This window comes from Cuculus canorus, chromosome 27, assembly GCF_017976375.1.
Source record: "Cuculus canorus isolate bCucCan1 chromosome 27, bCucCan1.pri, whole genome shotgun sequence".
NCBI classification, from domain to species: Eukaryota; Metazoa; Chordata; class Aves; order Cuculiformes; family Cuculidae; genus Cuculus; species Cuculus canorus.
This window is the reverse complement of record NC_071427.1, coordinates 1,737,406-1,752,517: the sequence shown is the minus strand read 5'-3', so window position 1 is coordinate 1,752,517 and position 15,112 is coordinate 1,737,406. Positions and strand designations below refer to the sequence as shown.

Here is a 15,112-nt window from a genome sequence, read left to right as displayed (position 1 = left end):
CCCCATTGAAACAAGCAGTCCCCCAGGATCCATCCTTGCTGGCGGCCTCATCCTCGGGCACTCTGCCCTCCAGTTGGTAGCAGATCTGCTCTTCAGGTTGCTTTTCATAGAATCATAGAATCATGGAACAGTTTGGATTGAAAGGGAACTCAAAGATCATCCAGTTCCAACCCCGTGCCATGGGCAGGGACAGCTCCCACTGGATCAGGGGCTCCAAGCCCCATCCAACCTGGCCTGGAACCCCTCCAGGGATGGGGCAGCCACCACTGCTCTGGGCAACCTGGGCCAGGGCCTCCCCACCCTCACAGCAAAACATTTCTTTCTGAGATATAATTTCAATCTCCCCCCGTTCAGCTGAAAACCCTTCCCCTCATTTTATCCCTGCACTCCCTGATCCAGACCCCCTCCCCAGCTTTCCTGGAGCCCCTTTCAGGACTGGAAGCTGCTCTAAGGTCTCCCCGGAGCCTTCTCTTCTCCAGGATGAACAACCCCAACTCTCTCAGCCTGTCCTCATACAGGAGGTTCTCCAGCCCTTTTGGAGTTGTGTCCCCACTCTGGGAGCCGTTCATCACCCTGGCCTTTGGCTGAGCCTCTTTTCTCGCTCGGCTCAGCCCCTGCCTTTGGCTCAGCACCCTCAGCAGCCCCTCTGCTGGAACAGGGCTGGTGTGCTCTTTGATCACCAGATGCTGCCCTCGTGGTGATTTGGAGAAACATCCCAGGCACGGAGCACCCCCTGAAAATGAGGAGTACCCTGGCTTGGATGAGGAACTCTACTGATCCCACAGGGAATTTGGGAAGGGAAGGAGCTACCTGCTGAAAGCCTGACCCCAGTCACCGGATTAGTGGTCCGGTTTTGCACGGGGCCAGAGCAGCATGTTTTCCTGGCAGTGATTTGTAACGGTCCTGGGCCCCAGACCCTGGGATCACAAGACACCGTCATAGAAGTGGAGAATCAAAGAATAGTTTGAGTTGCAAAGGGCCTTAAATATGTAATTCCAACTCTCCTGCCATAGGCAGGGACATCCCACTGGCTCAGGCTGCCCAAGGCCCATCCAACCTGGTCTTGAACACCTCCAGAGATGGGTCAACCACAACTTCCCTGGGCAACCTGGGCCGGTGTCTCACCAACCCCATTGTGAAGAATTTCCTCCTAATGTCTAATCTAAATCTGCCTCTCTCCAACTTAAAGCCATCCCTCCCTTGTCCCGTCGCTCCATGCCCTTGTAAAAAAGCCACTCCCCAGCTTTCCTGGAGCCGCTTTCAGTACTGGAAGGTCCTCGAAGCCTTCTGTCCTCCAGACCGAACAACCCAAACTCTCTCAGCCTGTCAGTTCCAGCAAGAAGAGTTGAACACCCCCACTTTGAAGACAAGGAGTACCCCACTGGCTTGGACTAGGGAGGGCAGCGCTCCCATTGGGAATTTGGGAAGGATCTACCTTCTGAAAGCCTGACTTCAGCCACCGGGTCACTGGCAAGTTCGGGTTTTGCATGGGGCCAGCGCAGCGTGTTTTCCTGGCAGTGATTTATAACGGTCCTGGAGCCCAGACCTCGGGATCGCAAGTCACAGTACCAGCAAGAAGTGCTGAGCTCAGCCTTTCGGAGCTCAACAGTCAGCAGATACCTCGTGGAATGAGGCTTTAATTGTTTGTTTATTTTGCTTTATTCACTTCATTATTCATTTTGCTCTTGGCGGCTGCAAGAGCCAAGGGAGAGCAGAGCAGGGCTGGGAAAGGGACGGGGGGGAGAAGGGGCTTGCAGAAAACAGGAGATTGCTCATCATAAATTATAATGTGCTTTAAATCCTCTGTGGGACAGAACAGGCAGGAGGAACAAAACATCCTCTGAGGCATCACATGGCCAACTGAAGATCTTCTATTTTAATAGTTATAGTCAGTATTAAAAGGAGAACCCGAGGCAGACCTGGCTGTTGCTGACCTTGGATTACTCAGCCCAAAGTGACAGATGGGCGTCTTTCTGGGAGCTGGGGACCTGCGCAGCGTTTGTGGCAGACCCTGTGCTCTTTGGTGTCATCTGGCATTACCTGCTGCTTATTTCCCGGTCAATGAGTAACATTCACCAGGCAGTGAGGAGGCTGAGGGGTGTCCAACTCGTTCTTTGAAAGGAGCTTTTCTCCCATGGAGGTGGACAGTGGTGACAATGCACTGGTCACAGTGGGCACTGCAGAGCCTCTCCTGCCCCTGCGCTGCCAGAATCCCACTCGTGCCCTGCGGATGAAGCATTGCTGGGAAGCAGTGAGCCTGGGGGGATGTTGTGAGGGTAATGAAACACTGACCCAAGTTGTCCAGAGAATTTGTGGCTGCCCCATCCCTGGAGGTGTTCAAGGCCAGGTTGGATGGGGCTTTGAGCAACCTGATCCCTTTCAGTGCTGGAGGCCCCTCTAAGGTTTCCCCAGAGCCTTCTCTTCTCCAGGCTGAATAACCCCAACTTTCTCAGCCTGTCCTCATAGCAGAGGTGCTCCAGCCCCCAGATCATCTTTGTAATCCTTTATAGCCCAGTGTAGGTCCCTCATGACTCATGTTTTCTTACCTTGCTATTGATGTTCTGCACCTGGGGTCTGGCTGGACGGACCTGCGGTCCAGGCATGTCATGGTTGGATGGCTGTGACTTTTTGGGATCATGCCTGTCCCCCTCAGTGGAAGCCCAGGGTGCTGTGGAGCACGTTGGCTCTCCAGAAGGAGGGTGGATCAAGCGCCTTCTCTCTGAGCTTGCCCAGGCATCCTACTCAACGGCATGCCTCCAAGCTGCTGAATTCCCCTCTCGTGTCTCCTCCTCCTCCCTTTCCTGCCTTTGCTCTTTCTCCCCACCAGCTGTGTTGAGGTGCTCCCAGGCACAGCTGGGCCACCCCTCCCCTCCATCGGCCGCTTTGATGTGCTGGATCAACTTGCAGCTTTTGCAGGTTTCGCTCCCAACCTCGGTGTTTCCCAGCTCTGGTGCACGGCTCACGCCGTTGCCGGTGCCTGCGGGAGCCCACCGTTCCGGCATGCATCTTTGTGCCAGGGTCGTGCAAGCTGTTGAGGCTCCTCGTGGTGTTCAGTAAAGGCAGCAACACGATCTCCACCCACATTCTGATGACAGGAGGCAGGAAACTGCTCTGCTCAGGTGTCTCCTTCCACAACCAGACCCACGTCCTGCTCCATAAGATGATATCCAGGCATCCAGCCTCTTTCTTAGACAGTCCCTTTGGAAGGGACATTGACAAGCAGGTATTTTAGCCAGAACTTGAGCATTTTTCCCCTTTCATCTTCACGCTGCTGTTGTTGTCTTTGCCATGAAGTACCCACTGACCTTGAACAGAGAGAAACGGTTGCTCTAGTCTAGTAACTGGTCTAGTAGCTGAAAAACCCTGGTCAAGTCACTTAAGAGCTTCTGCCTCAGTTTCCCTGGCTGTAAAATGGGTACAAGGGCATCAACAATCCTTTTAAAGTGCCAGAAGAGCCAGGAGTGACCAATACCAAATAAGAACAAGTCAGGTTGTCTCCTTCCCTGTCACATACAGCCTGCGTTTGCCAGGCTGTGTAGAAGGGACAGTGTCTCACCATGTGTCGGTGGCCGGTTCGAGGGTCATGACTCAGAACTGATAATTAAGGAGGGTGCCTGAGTCCCTCTGCTCACTGGGGACATCCTCCTGGGCACCTGGAGCTCTGCATCCAGGTGCTGGATGGAGGCGTGGGAGGGTTGGGGGTAAAGCAACCTTTATCCAGGTCTGGCTCTCCGCACCTTTCCTCTCGATCCAAGAAATAATTCCTATTACAAAAGAGTAGAATATCTTTGATTTAAGCTAAAATAAAGTCAAGTTTCATCTAAGTAATTGTGTTCTTTGAAAGTTAGACACGCTGTCCCTCTTAGAGCATGGTTGCTTTCAAGCAGTGTTTTCCCAGATACTAATCGTTATTCGAAGATGATAAGATCTTGTGTTCAGTTTGATCTGTGATGAACAGATGTGCCTCCGGTAATCCCCTCTGTTTGCAGTGTTTCTCCATCTCTAATGCAAGCTCAGGCAGAATTGGAGCCAATTAGCAGAGATTTAACTGTTGCAAAGTTTTATAACGATAAAATTAGACCTTGGAAAGTAATAGACTATGCATAAGATTTCTGCAAAAAAATTATATACATGGATGTAAGTGGGAAATCTCTTCTGTCCCAGCTCTTGCCTCGCTGCACACACTCAATGGAGCCCAGGCCTGAGAAAGGATGCTCGCTTTCTGAAACTCAAAAACGAGTCTTAGAGAGTTTATTTGCCAGCATTTTCAGTATCACTCTCCTTGGCAGCATCATTTGAACACCTGCTTTCTTCCCAGGTGGTGTGAAAGCCTGCTCCCTCAACTGCCTGGCCGAGGGTTTCAACTTCTACACAGAACGAGCCGCGGCCGTGGTGGATGGGACACCATGCCGGCAGGACTCCAATGACATCTGCGTCAACGGGGAGTGCAAGGTGCTGCCGGGGTCTGGGACAGGCTCGGGATGGGGAGGGAACGCTGCCCTCCACCTGCCCGCATGGACTCGGGCATCCCATGGGCTTCACCCGTGGGACCAGAAGCTCTCCCAGTTCTGGGCTTGCGCCCATCCATTCTCCATGCTCTGGGTGTGTGGTGGCCTGCATTAGTGATGGATCTCTGCATTTACAGCCCATGTTGCCTCAGGCACTTATGTTTCCCTTGAAATGGAATCTGGAGGGCTATAAAAGTTAAATTATAAGAAAGAGTTGTGGGAGTGACAAACATCTCCCGGCAGACAGGCTCCCTCTCTGTCTGCCTCCCTTCCTTTGTCTCTGGGATCGTTTTGTCTTGGTGGGGCTGAATATACTGTGGAACAAAAGGGGGACTGCACCATAGGTGGTCACAACGTGCTGTGACCCGTTTTCTGGCCCACGTACTGTGGCAGCAGGCAGAGCCAGAGGCTTCACGTGGGCTGTCCACCGCGATGCTGGTGCTGCAGGGACTCGGCTCTCCTTGGGTTGCCGCAGCTCCACCAGCTCACCACCAGCATCCCAACCTCTGCCTTATCCCACAGTCACAGGTTTCCTGCCTGCACCGTCCCCAGCCTTGGAGAGAGGTCCCTCAGTGCCGTCCTGATGGGTTTCCTGCAGCGCTGTAGGTCAGATGTGGGGAGAATCTCACCAGAATGGTTAATTTCCTGCTCCTCCTTCCTCCAGCATGTGGGCTGTGACCGTGTCCTGGGCTCTGACTCAAAGGAGGACAAGTGTCGCGTGTGTGGGGGAGATGGCAGCTCCTGTGAGACCATTGAGGGCATCTTCAACCAGTCCTTGCCGGAGGGAGGTATGGAGCAAGTGGCCTGGCCAGCACAGCCAGCATCACCTGTCCTCAGGTCCCTCCTCAACTTTGCCTACTCCTGGGAACATTCAGGACAGGCAGAGCCATATCTCGGATGGTAGGACCAGTCTGCACACACGGAGCAAATCGCTCCTGTTCATGGACCAAGCCATGTCCTGGCCACCGCTCGCACTCAAGTCCCTGACACAGAGTGCCAAGGTCCTTCTCTCCTCCCCAGCTCACACTGCCTTCAAGCCAGGCTGTGGGGAAGCCCATGGAGATCCCAGCTCCACAGCGTGGTTGGTCCAACCACGAGTGCCCACACTGCAAAGCCAGCAAGCCACTGTCCTGGAGAGTGCTTTTCCTGTTTAATTGCCATGGGTGGCTGGACAAACACCTCAGCTCTGCCAGCATCTCGTTTAGCGTTTAACCCTTGGCTAACGAGGTGGCACACGCTCCCATCCAGCCCAGGGCAGGGCTGGCTCCAGCCTAGAAGGCTGAGCATCACTGCTCACCAGCCCCTGATTCTCTCACAGGTTATGAGGAGGTGATCCAGATTCCCAAGGGCTCCGTCCACATCGACATCCGTGAGCTGAACCTCTCCATCAACTACCTAGGTGAGCTGGGGCTGGGGATACTGAAATCCCAGCCAGACACTCCTTGGTCTCCTGTTTCCCTGTGGTAAAAATGGGGTGAGAAAGGCCCAGCAAGGAGAACCTCCCCCTGCGGCGCAGGATGGGGTTGTGGGTCCCACCTTGGAGTCTGGAGGCAAAGGAAGAAAGGAAGGCATCGGGGCGGGGCAGCGTGTCCCATATCAGTGTGGTCCACACCGTCCCTGTGCTGTCTCCGTCCTGCACTCGCTGGTCAGCAGCGTAACCCCAAGCAAACCCCACACTCTGCCATTCCTGGCGCTGCCTGTGGCTCCTTGGCATCCCCCCCTCGATCAGATTGTTGGGCTGGGGACTAAAATCAGACCTACTCGCGTTTTCCTTAGGCTTAATTTTGCAGCTAGACTCTGGCTCATTTTAACAATGGGCTTTTTTTTTCTCCTTGTCTTCTCTTTCTGTCCTCCAAGCGATGGACAGTGAGCACAGAGGGGTGGGTACGGCTGCTCACTCGCTGCCGGGTGCAGCGGCTCTCCAGGAGCAGGAGCCTGGATGCCAGCACCAGTGGGATGCCTCCGCGGGGCTCTCCTGGCAGCATCGCTCCAGGCCAGCTGCCTTTGCCGGGTTTGGAGATGCTGCCATCTCTCCCTGCATGGCTCACAGAAACAGGGGACTCCTCATGTCCATCCAGATGGCATTTTTAGTGCACTGGAGACACAGCACAAGCTTGTATCACCTCCTACTGCTGCCACCAGGCTCTCACACTCCAGGATCTGTCCCTGCATCCCAGTGGGAGTGATACAACAAGTAGTTACTATTACAAAAATTGGAATATTTTGATTTAAGCTAAAGTTTCATCTAAGTAACTGTGTTCTGTGAAAGTTAGACAGAATGTCCAAGACCACGTTTTCTTCTAAAACCGTGTTTTTTCCAGATACTGTTCATTCTTTCAAGGTGATAACGTCTTGTGTGATCTGTGTTGAACAGATGTCTCCTCTTCTGTGATCCCTTCTGTTTGGAGTTTTTGTCTTATCTTAAAGGCAAGGTCAGGCAGAGCTGGAGCCAGCTCCAAGTGAGCAGAGATTTGACTGTTGCAGAGTTTTATAACAATAAAATTAGACCTTGGAAAGTAATAGAATATGCATAAGATTTCTGGGAAAGTTTATACATCTGCATGTAAGTGGGAAATCTCTTCTGTCCCAGCTCATCTCACTGCACACGATCTGTGATCACTGCCTCATGTTGCCCAGCCCTGAAAAGGGATGCTCACCTTCTAAAACTCCAAAACAAGTCTTGGAGAGTTTATTTGTCGGCATTTTCAGTCTCAGGAGCAGAGGGAGCATCCTCCATCCTCATCAGTACGAAACATCCTCCCCACCCCAGAAGATCATGGCAATGAGGTTGTGGTCAGCAGTGAGGGCAGGAGTGACCACAGCGAGCAAGGAAGGAAGGGAGAGCGTGGGAAAGAGAAGGGGAGCAAGAGAGCCGATCCCCCTCTAGCGACTCGCTTGGGCAAGCACAGCCCGGCTCCTGGGGACAGCCTCCTCCCAGCAGCCAAGCCCCAGTTTGCAGCTGGATTGGAGCCTGGCTTCATGGCTACAGGTTGTCACACTGACCGATGTCCCCATCACCTCCCCCAGGCTCCAGGTTGAGCTCCCTGTCGCATCGCTCTTCCGCAGTGAGGTGGTTGGGCAGGCTGAGAGAGATGATGGGGGCGAGTCCCACCTCCACTAGTGACTCTGTGTGACTGACCCAGGCACCTACTTCAGTTGTCCCACCGATTCCCTCCCTGGAAAATGAGGCTGATGATATTTACCCTCTGCTTTAGCAGTGCTCTGAGCCTGGCAGATGAGAAGCACCCAGTCAAAGCTGGATGGGGGTGCATTCAGCCTTTCTCCTAACCCTTGCTCCTCTGTCCTCGCAGCACTGAGAGGGGAGAACGGCGAGTATTTCATCAACGGGAAGCTCTCCATAGACCCCCCGCGGCGCTTTGACATCGCAGGCACCACTTTCCACTACAGGAGATCCCCCGAGGAGCCCGAGTCTCTAGAGGCCTTGGGACCTACCAACATCACCCTCTTTGTCATGGTTGGTAACACCGTTCCTTCATACCCTCACCTCTTTAGAGACTTTGCCATGATGACATGGCAATTGGAGTTAATGAGCTCCTTGCTGTCTGGATTAAAGGGCCACAGAAATCAAAGCTAAATTGGGCTAAATTTGGAGAGGGAGGGTCTTCCTCCCTAACCTACTTAGGCTTTGGAACTATTCAATCCTCAAGAGCATGACAGCTTGTTCTCTGATTGTGTCTCCTTCGTGGCTCCACCACTGTCATCACTGGTGGCTGCTATGTCAACACTGGAAGGGACTGAAAAGGGAAGAGGGGGAGATTTCAGCTGCCCTGGACTTTAGAGAGTACGCTGAGGTCATGGGATGCCATCTGGATGGTCACAACCATGGTGGACTTTGGTGGCACTGATGTCTCGGTGGTGCTTTTCTCCACAGGTCCTTGTGCGGACAGAGCTGCAAGGGATCCGGTACAAGTTCAATGCACCCATTGGCAGGGATGCCTCGAACCAGTATTCCTGGCACTACACCCCGTGGACCAAATGCTCGGTGCTGTGTGCAGGGGGTGAGGTTTGACTCTATTTCGGCTGGGACACACACACACGTGTCTGCGCTCCCGTGATTCCCACAGACAGTGCATGGCCATTGGCATCTGCTCAGATCTAGAGGAGCTCTCAGGTTTCTACAGATCCCCACTTTGTGCTCAGACACATGCACTGTGATGCCAGTCAGCATGATCTTGTGGGCAGGCCATTCCTGCTCCCTGGGGCATTAAGACCTTCTCACCATTCTAAACTTCCCTAATTTTTCCCAATATCCAATCTAGGCCTCCCCTGGCACAACTTGAGGCCACCTCATCCTAGCCCTTGTCACTTGGGGGAAGACACAAACACCCACCTCGCTACAACCTCCTTTTAGGGAGTTATAAAGAGTCATAAGGTTTCCCCTCAGCCTTTTCTTCTTCACACTAAACAATCCCAAGTCCCTCAGCTGCTCCTCCTAAGACTTGTTCTCCAGACCCTTCCCCAACCTCATTGTCCTCCTCTGGACACGCTCCCGTGGGCCTTCACGCCATTCCTTTCTTTAATGGAGCTGTTAGAGACAAAGGAGACCTGGGTTATGAATAGACAAGTAGGTTCAGGCTTGATGAGGTGCAGTGACCTGTCACTTTGCCCGCGTGGGAGCAGAGCTGTGGGGCTCATACCTGTAACCCAGCTCAGTACCAGCCTCAGCGTATTCCTCTCTTTCCCCATTCCCTCTTTTTCTCGGCAGGCAGCCAGATCCAATCTGTGTTCTGCAAGAAGCTTTCCGATGGCTCAACTGTCCTCAACCATTTCTGTAGCCCTGAAACCAAAATGCCAGAGCGGCAGAGGTCATGCAATACCGAACCGTGTCCCCCGGCGTGAGTACCAAGACTTGGAGCCGATTGAGGGAGCATAAGTGGAAGAGCCACTGTGGAGGAGGGTGAAATTCTCCCCTTTCTGCCATTCCCAAAGCAGAGTCCCCTGCCACAGTGCCATGGGGTGACACTACCTGGTTGGAGCAGCTCTGCTGGGAGGAGGGAGTATTTTTTCTCCTCTGTGTCCACAATACAACGTGCAACCTGCCCAACCCAAGTGCAGGAACCTGTCTCCACTGCAGTGTCCTGTGCACGAGGTTGCACCATGCCTTGCTCAGTGAGAGATGTCCAAGCACATGGTCCATTGGCCGAGGGTGGTCTCTGTAGCGTCACCTCCTCCCTGTGCTGCTGTGCTACGTGCAGATATGAGTTCTCCTCGTCTGATGAAGAGCAGCTGCTCAGTGCAGTCCCTCAGAATTGTCCCAGTCCCTCCCATCTTGAAGGGGAAAGGGAGATGCAGAGGAACTCTGTGGTTCAACCAGCGCTGCTGGGGAGGCTGTGACCAGAGTACAGGGCTGTGTGTGGTGACGAGCAAGGACTAGAGTGCCTCTCACAAGCTTTGCTGTTTTACCTCTCCCGAGCTTTTCTGTTTTACCTCTCCCCAGCTGGGTGATTGGGAACTGGTCTGAATGCAGCCGAAGTTGCAACGAAGGTGTCCGTACACGCAGTGTCTTCTGCAAGCGTAAGATCTCTGCCACTGAGGAAAAGACCTTGGATGATGCTTCTTGCACTCAACCACGGCCAAAAATGCTTGAGCCTTGCAATAATCAGACATGCCCTCCAGAGTGGGTTGCCCTGGACTGGTCTGAAGTAAGTGTTTAACATCAGCCTTCTAATGGCACTGGTCCTTAGGAGGACAATGTCAATCTCCAGGCCAGAGCATCAGTGATGGCTGCTGGCCTTGGAGACCTCACCTGGAGCTCTGTCTCCAGTTCTGGAACCCCCAGAATAAAAAGGATAGGGAACTGTTGGAGAGGGTCCAGAGGAGGACACAAAGATGATCTGAGGACTGGAGCACCTCTGCTATGAGGACAGGCTGAGAGAGTTGGGGTTGTTCAGCCTGGAGAAAAGAAGACTGCAGAGAGACCTTAGAGCAGCTTCCTGTGCTGAAAGGGACTCCAGAAAATTGGAGGAGGGGCTTTTTACAAGGGTCTGGAGTGATAGGATGAGGGGGAATGGCTTTAAATTGGAAGGGGGAAGATTTAGATTAGACATTAGGAAGAAAATCTTCATGATGAGGGTGTGGAGGCCCTGGCCCAGGTTGCCCAGAGCAGTGGTGGCTGCCCCATCCCTGGAGGTGTTCAAGGCCAGGTTGGATGGGGCTTGGAGCCCCTGATCCAGTGGGAGGTGTCCCTGCCCATGGCAAAGGGTTGGAACTGGATGGGCTTTGAGGACCCTTCCAACCCAAACCATTCTATGATTCTATGAAATGTTCTTGTAGCATAGCAGACAAGCAAGGGGACAGGCAAGGCTCTCCCCACCGGTGCTCCCCCTCTCTGCTTTTTGCCATAAATCCTGATCACGTGTGTCTTCTCTTTGCAGTGCACCCCAAGCTGCGGACCAGGTTTCCGCCACCGCATTGTCCTCTGCAAGAGCGGTGACCACAGTGCAACTCTACCCACCTCTCAGTGCTCCGAGGGCTCCAAGCCCCCAACGAGCATGAGGTGCAACCTGCGGCGCTGCCCACCGCCGCGCTGGGTGACTGGAGAGTGGGGAGAGGTAGGGACAATCCTTACCATGGGGTTATTGAAGAAGACTCTCCCTCTCCAGCCCCTCAAATCCTAGTGCACACGAGGCTTTTACCTGTCAGCAGAACCCGATGTGGCCACCACAACTGTCTGGAGGAATGCAGGACTCCATAGCAGTGTTCTTGGCTTGGGAGGACATTGTGGTGGCGGCCCAAGTGCACAATTGACCCAGGGAGTCTCCCAGGCCTAGTGGGGCTCCACAGAAGTTGTTGGAGGGCCTCCATGGTCATCTAAGGGGGCAGCAGGACAGTGAGGGTGAGGAGTAGTGCAGTGGGACGAGTGGGCTGCAGTGGTGGGTTACTGGGAGCTGCAGCACATTGATGCTGACAGTCCTCCCTTCCCTCTACCACCCTTCGACACGCAGGGTGACATCAGGGTGTGAGAGTCCTGGGAAAGGCCAGTGGTTTAGGACTGGATGGAGAGATCTTTTATTGAGTTCTGGAGGTTCAAACTGAACTTTTAGAGAAGTAGGGTTGCAGCGCTCAGCTGTGCCGGTGAGGTCCCTGCAGCAGCTGGTGAGGGAAGGGACAACTGCATCCAGCACTCTTTGCACCTCACAAGACCTGGCAGTGCCCTCAGACATGGAATCGTTCAGCTGAGTCAGAGGAGGCCACGGAGATGATCCAAAGGCTGAAGCACCACCCATCAGGCTGAGAGAATTGGGGTTGTTCAGTCTGGAGAAAAGAAGGCTCCGGGGAGACCTTAGAGCAGCTTCCAGGACTGAAAGGGGCTGCACGAAAGCTGGGGAGGGCCTCTGGATCAGGAGGGCAGGGATAGGATGTGGAAGATGGTTTTCAGCTGCAAGAGGGGAGATTGAGATGAGATCTTAGGGAGAAATGTTTTGCTGTGAGGGTGGGGAGGCCCTGGAATAGGTTACCCAGAGCAGTGGTGGCTGCCCCATCCCTGGAGGGGTTCCAGGCCAGGTTGGATGGGGCTTGGAGCCCCTGATCCAGTGGGAGGTGTCCATAGCAGGGAGTTGGAACTGGGTGATCTTTGAGTTCCCTTCCAACCCAAACCATTCTATGATCTTTAAAGCTGTGGTGGCCACTGCAGCTCCATGTTGTTTCCTGGCAGTGCTCTGCGCAGTGTGGCCTTGGCCAGCAAAGAAGATCCGTCCAGTGCCTGGCTCACACCGGGCAGCCGTCCAGCGACTGCATGGAGACCCTCCAGCCAGCCGGCATGCAGCAGTGCGAGACCAAGTGTGAATCAGGACCTACAGACAACCCTGAAGGTGAGGGAGTTGGAGGGACTCGGGAGGGAAATGTGGAGGACTGGCAGCCTCGGGGCCAAATTGTGTACTGTGACCCTGATAATTGGAGTAACTGCACCCTTGCAAAGAGAGGCTTTCAGGAGTGAAGTTCTCAGTAGTGAGGGTCTCAGTACTGAGGTTCTCAGTAGGTTCTTCAGCACGGCTGCACCTTGCTGCTTCCAGGAGCCGGGCATCAGGGTGCAGAAGGAGCTTGCATAGCACTAGTTAGAAGTCTCCACTGCGGCTCCTCATTCCCGAAGCAAATTTAACCCTGCTTCCCTCTGTCACCCATCTAGAGTGCAAGGATGTCAACAAGGTGGCCTACTGCCCACTCGTCCTGAAGTTCAAGTTCTGCAGCCGGACCTACTTCCGACAGATGTGCTGTAAAACATGCCAGGGGCACTAGGAACACAGCGTGACCCCCGTGAGAAACTGGAAGGCAAAAGCTATGCCGGAGGGCCCCGGAGCTGCACCCTTCCTCTCCAACCTGGGAACGTCCCCTGGGTCCACCACAGACACTACTCATGCTTCCAGTGGGAGCCGGCGTCACCCAAATCCGTCCCCCAAAGACATGCACCCTTCGCCCCTGAGCTTCACAATGGCATGTTCCCAGTTAAACCAGTGCAAGCCGCTGCGGACGCCAGCACGGCCCAGTGCGACATGAGTTGGCCGACGCATGGTGGGAGAGGGAGAAGCTGGGCAGAGCGCGGAAGCAGGGACATTACTTGAAATTCTGATGTTGTTATTTATTAGTAGCGGACCCAGGTCCTGCAGACGCCGAGACAGCCACCGGAGCAACGCCACTCGCCCGGCTTCTGCCTCATCCTGTTCCGCACCCGTGTCCAAGGGCATCGTGGGGCACCGTGGTCCATATGGCATCGCTGGCGAGACAGAGCTGCTGCCTCTCACTTGGGGATCCCAGGGGAGACAGGGAGGAGGTTTCAGGTGGCTTTTGGGTGATGCTTGTGGCTTCTGGGCGAGGGATGAAGATGAACTGCTGTGGGGAATGGGGTTGGAGCAGGAACGTTGTCTTCTTGGCTTGTATCCTGTCGCCTTGGGACACGCAGCAGGGGACAGAGAGCAGGTCACTCAGTGCTTCACTGGGAGGGGGGTGTTTATTCAATCTCTCATAATCAACCTACTTTGATGGAGATGTTTTCCAATTTTTCCTTAAAGCCTTTGTCATCATCATGACCTTTTTTTACTCCAGAGACGCCTCAAAGCACAAGCTGAGGTCAGGGCCGAGGTGTGCTCGGGGTTGCAGTCACTTGATGGGCATCAAGGGCGTGTCAGGCTGCAGGAAGCCAAGCAGAGGAGGATGTGGGATGAGAACTGTCTTGGTCACAGTGTCCTCTTTGCCAAGTTGTGACTCGGGACCAGTTTGCATGGTCCTGGCACGGCCCCTGCCCAGTGAATACCACAGCCTCCGCAGCTGCTTAACCTCCAAAGGTGCTTTACTTCCGAAGGTGCTTTGCCTCCAAAAGGTGCTTTGCCTCCAAAAGGTGCTTTGCCTCCAAAGGCAGCCTCACCGCATGCTGCTGTGGCCTCAGGTGCCGGCCTCAGTGCCACCGGCTCCTCTGCCCTCAGGAGTCCTCCAGTGATGGGAAAAGAGCAGGTTTGAAACTCCTCCAGGTCATCTCCTGGCCAAATCTGGGCCATCACATATCTTCTCCATGGGCCACCACAGCCTGCAGAGGAGACCTGAATATCCAATCCACAAAGCATGATCTTTTTTATATCATTATTGCCATCATTATTATTTTCAGGCCTTTTTGCATCACAAAGATGAGAAATCTTGTCCAAAGCCATTTTCTGTTCCACTTGGGGCTCCTCCATCCGGTGTGGGCAGGTGGACAGCCCTCTTCCTCCAGAGCAAACCTCTCTGCCCTGCCAGCCCTCATGTGCTCTTCTACCATCTGTATTTTTTTACCCGCTGATCAGCCGATCGCAGCTTTTCTGGTGCTCAGCAAATCCCTTTTGGCTGTCGAGCGGGTTTCATTTGTCTTCCTTCCTGGTGCCATGCTCCGTTCTGACATTTTTGGTTAAGGGAGGGGGTGTTTTCACCTTTTTATATAGAGATATATATATAATGAAAAATGTTTAACGTACTAACTCTGAGGAGGAGCGACGTAACGGCATGATTTATAATAAAGGAGTAGCTACGAGCCTGGGCGCAGCTTCTGGTCTCAGCCGTGTTTCTCGAGCAGCAAGTCTAGGCTCTGGGCAGCCCCACAACGCTCCTCGTGCTCATGCTGAAACACAGAATCCTTAGGTTGGAAAGGACCTTTGAGATCGTCAAACCAAACTGTCCACCACTAAACCAGATCCCTGAGCACCTCGTCTGCCCATCTTTCAAATCCCTCCAGGGATGGGGACTCCACCACCTCTCTGGGAGCCTCTGCCAGCGCCCGAAAACCCTTTCAGGGAAAAAAATTTCCTAATGTCCAATCTGAACCTCCCCTGGTGCAACTTGAGGACTTTTCCTCTTGTCCTATCACTTCTTTCTTCAGAGAAGAGACCAATACCTGTTTCACTGCAACCTCCTTTCAGGGAGCTGCAGAGAGCGATGAGGTCTCCTCTCAGCTCCTTTTTTCCAGCCTAAACATCCCCAGCTCCCTCAGCTGCTCCTCATAATGTTCTTCAGACCCTTCTCCAGCTCTGTTCCCCTTCTCTGGATGCACTCCAGCCCCTCAGTGTCCTTCTTGTACTGAGGGGCCCAAAACTGAACCCAGGATTTGAGGTGGAGCCTCACCA

The 15,112-nt window shown here is 53.7% G+C and overlaps 1 protein-coding gene across 1 annotated transcript in view; it reads left to right on the top strand.

Annotated features, from left to right (window-relative positions):
- The window catches only part of ADAMTS10 (ADAM metallopeptidase with thrombospondin type 1 motif 10), a 68,074-nt gene extending 53,528 nt beyond the window's left edge, over nt 1–14,546 (top strand). The window contains exons 16-25 of the mRNA XM_009565706.2: nt 4,319–4,452; nt 5,173–5,296; nt 5,827–5,907; nt 7,820–7,983; nt 8,401–8,527; nt 9,235–9,364; nt 9,967–10,171; nt 10,904–11,080; nt 12,184–12,340; nt 12,655–14,546. Of these exons, the coding sequence (XP_009564001.2) occupies nt 4,319–4,452; nt 5,173–5,296; nt 5,827–5,907; nt 7,820–7,983; nt 8,401–8,527; nt 9,235–9,364; nt 9,967–10,171; nt 10,904–11,080; nt 12,184–12,340; nt 12,655–12,764 (1,409 nt within the window). The 3' untranslated portion in view covers nt 12,765–14,546. The remainder of the gene's footprint in view (nt 1–4,318; nt 4,453–5,172; nt 5,297–5,826; nt 5,908–7,819; nt 7,984–8,400; nt 8,528–9,234; nt 9,365–9,966; nt 10,172–10,903; nt 11,081–12,183; nt 12,341–12,654) is intronic.
- Nucleotides 14,547–15,112: the final 566 nt, after the last annotated feature.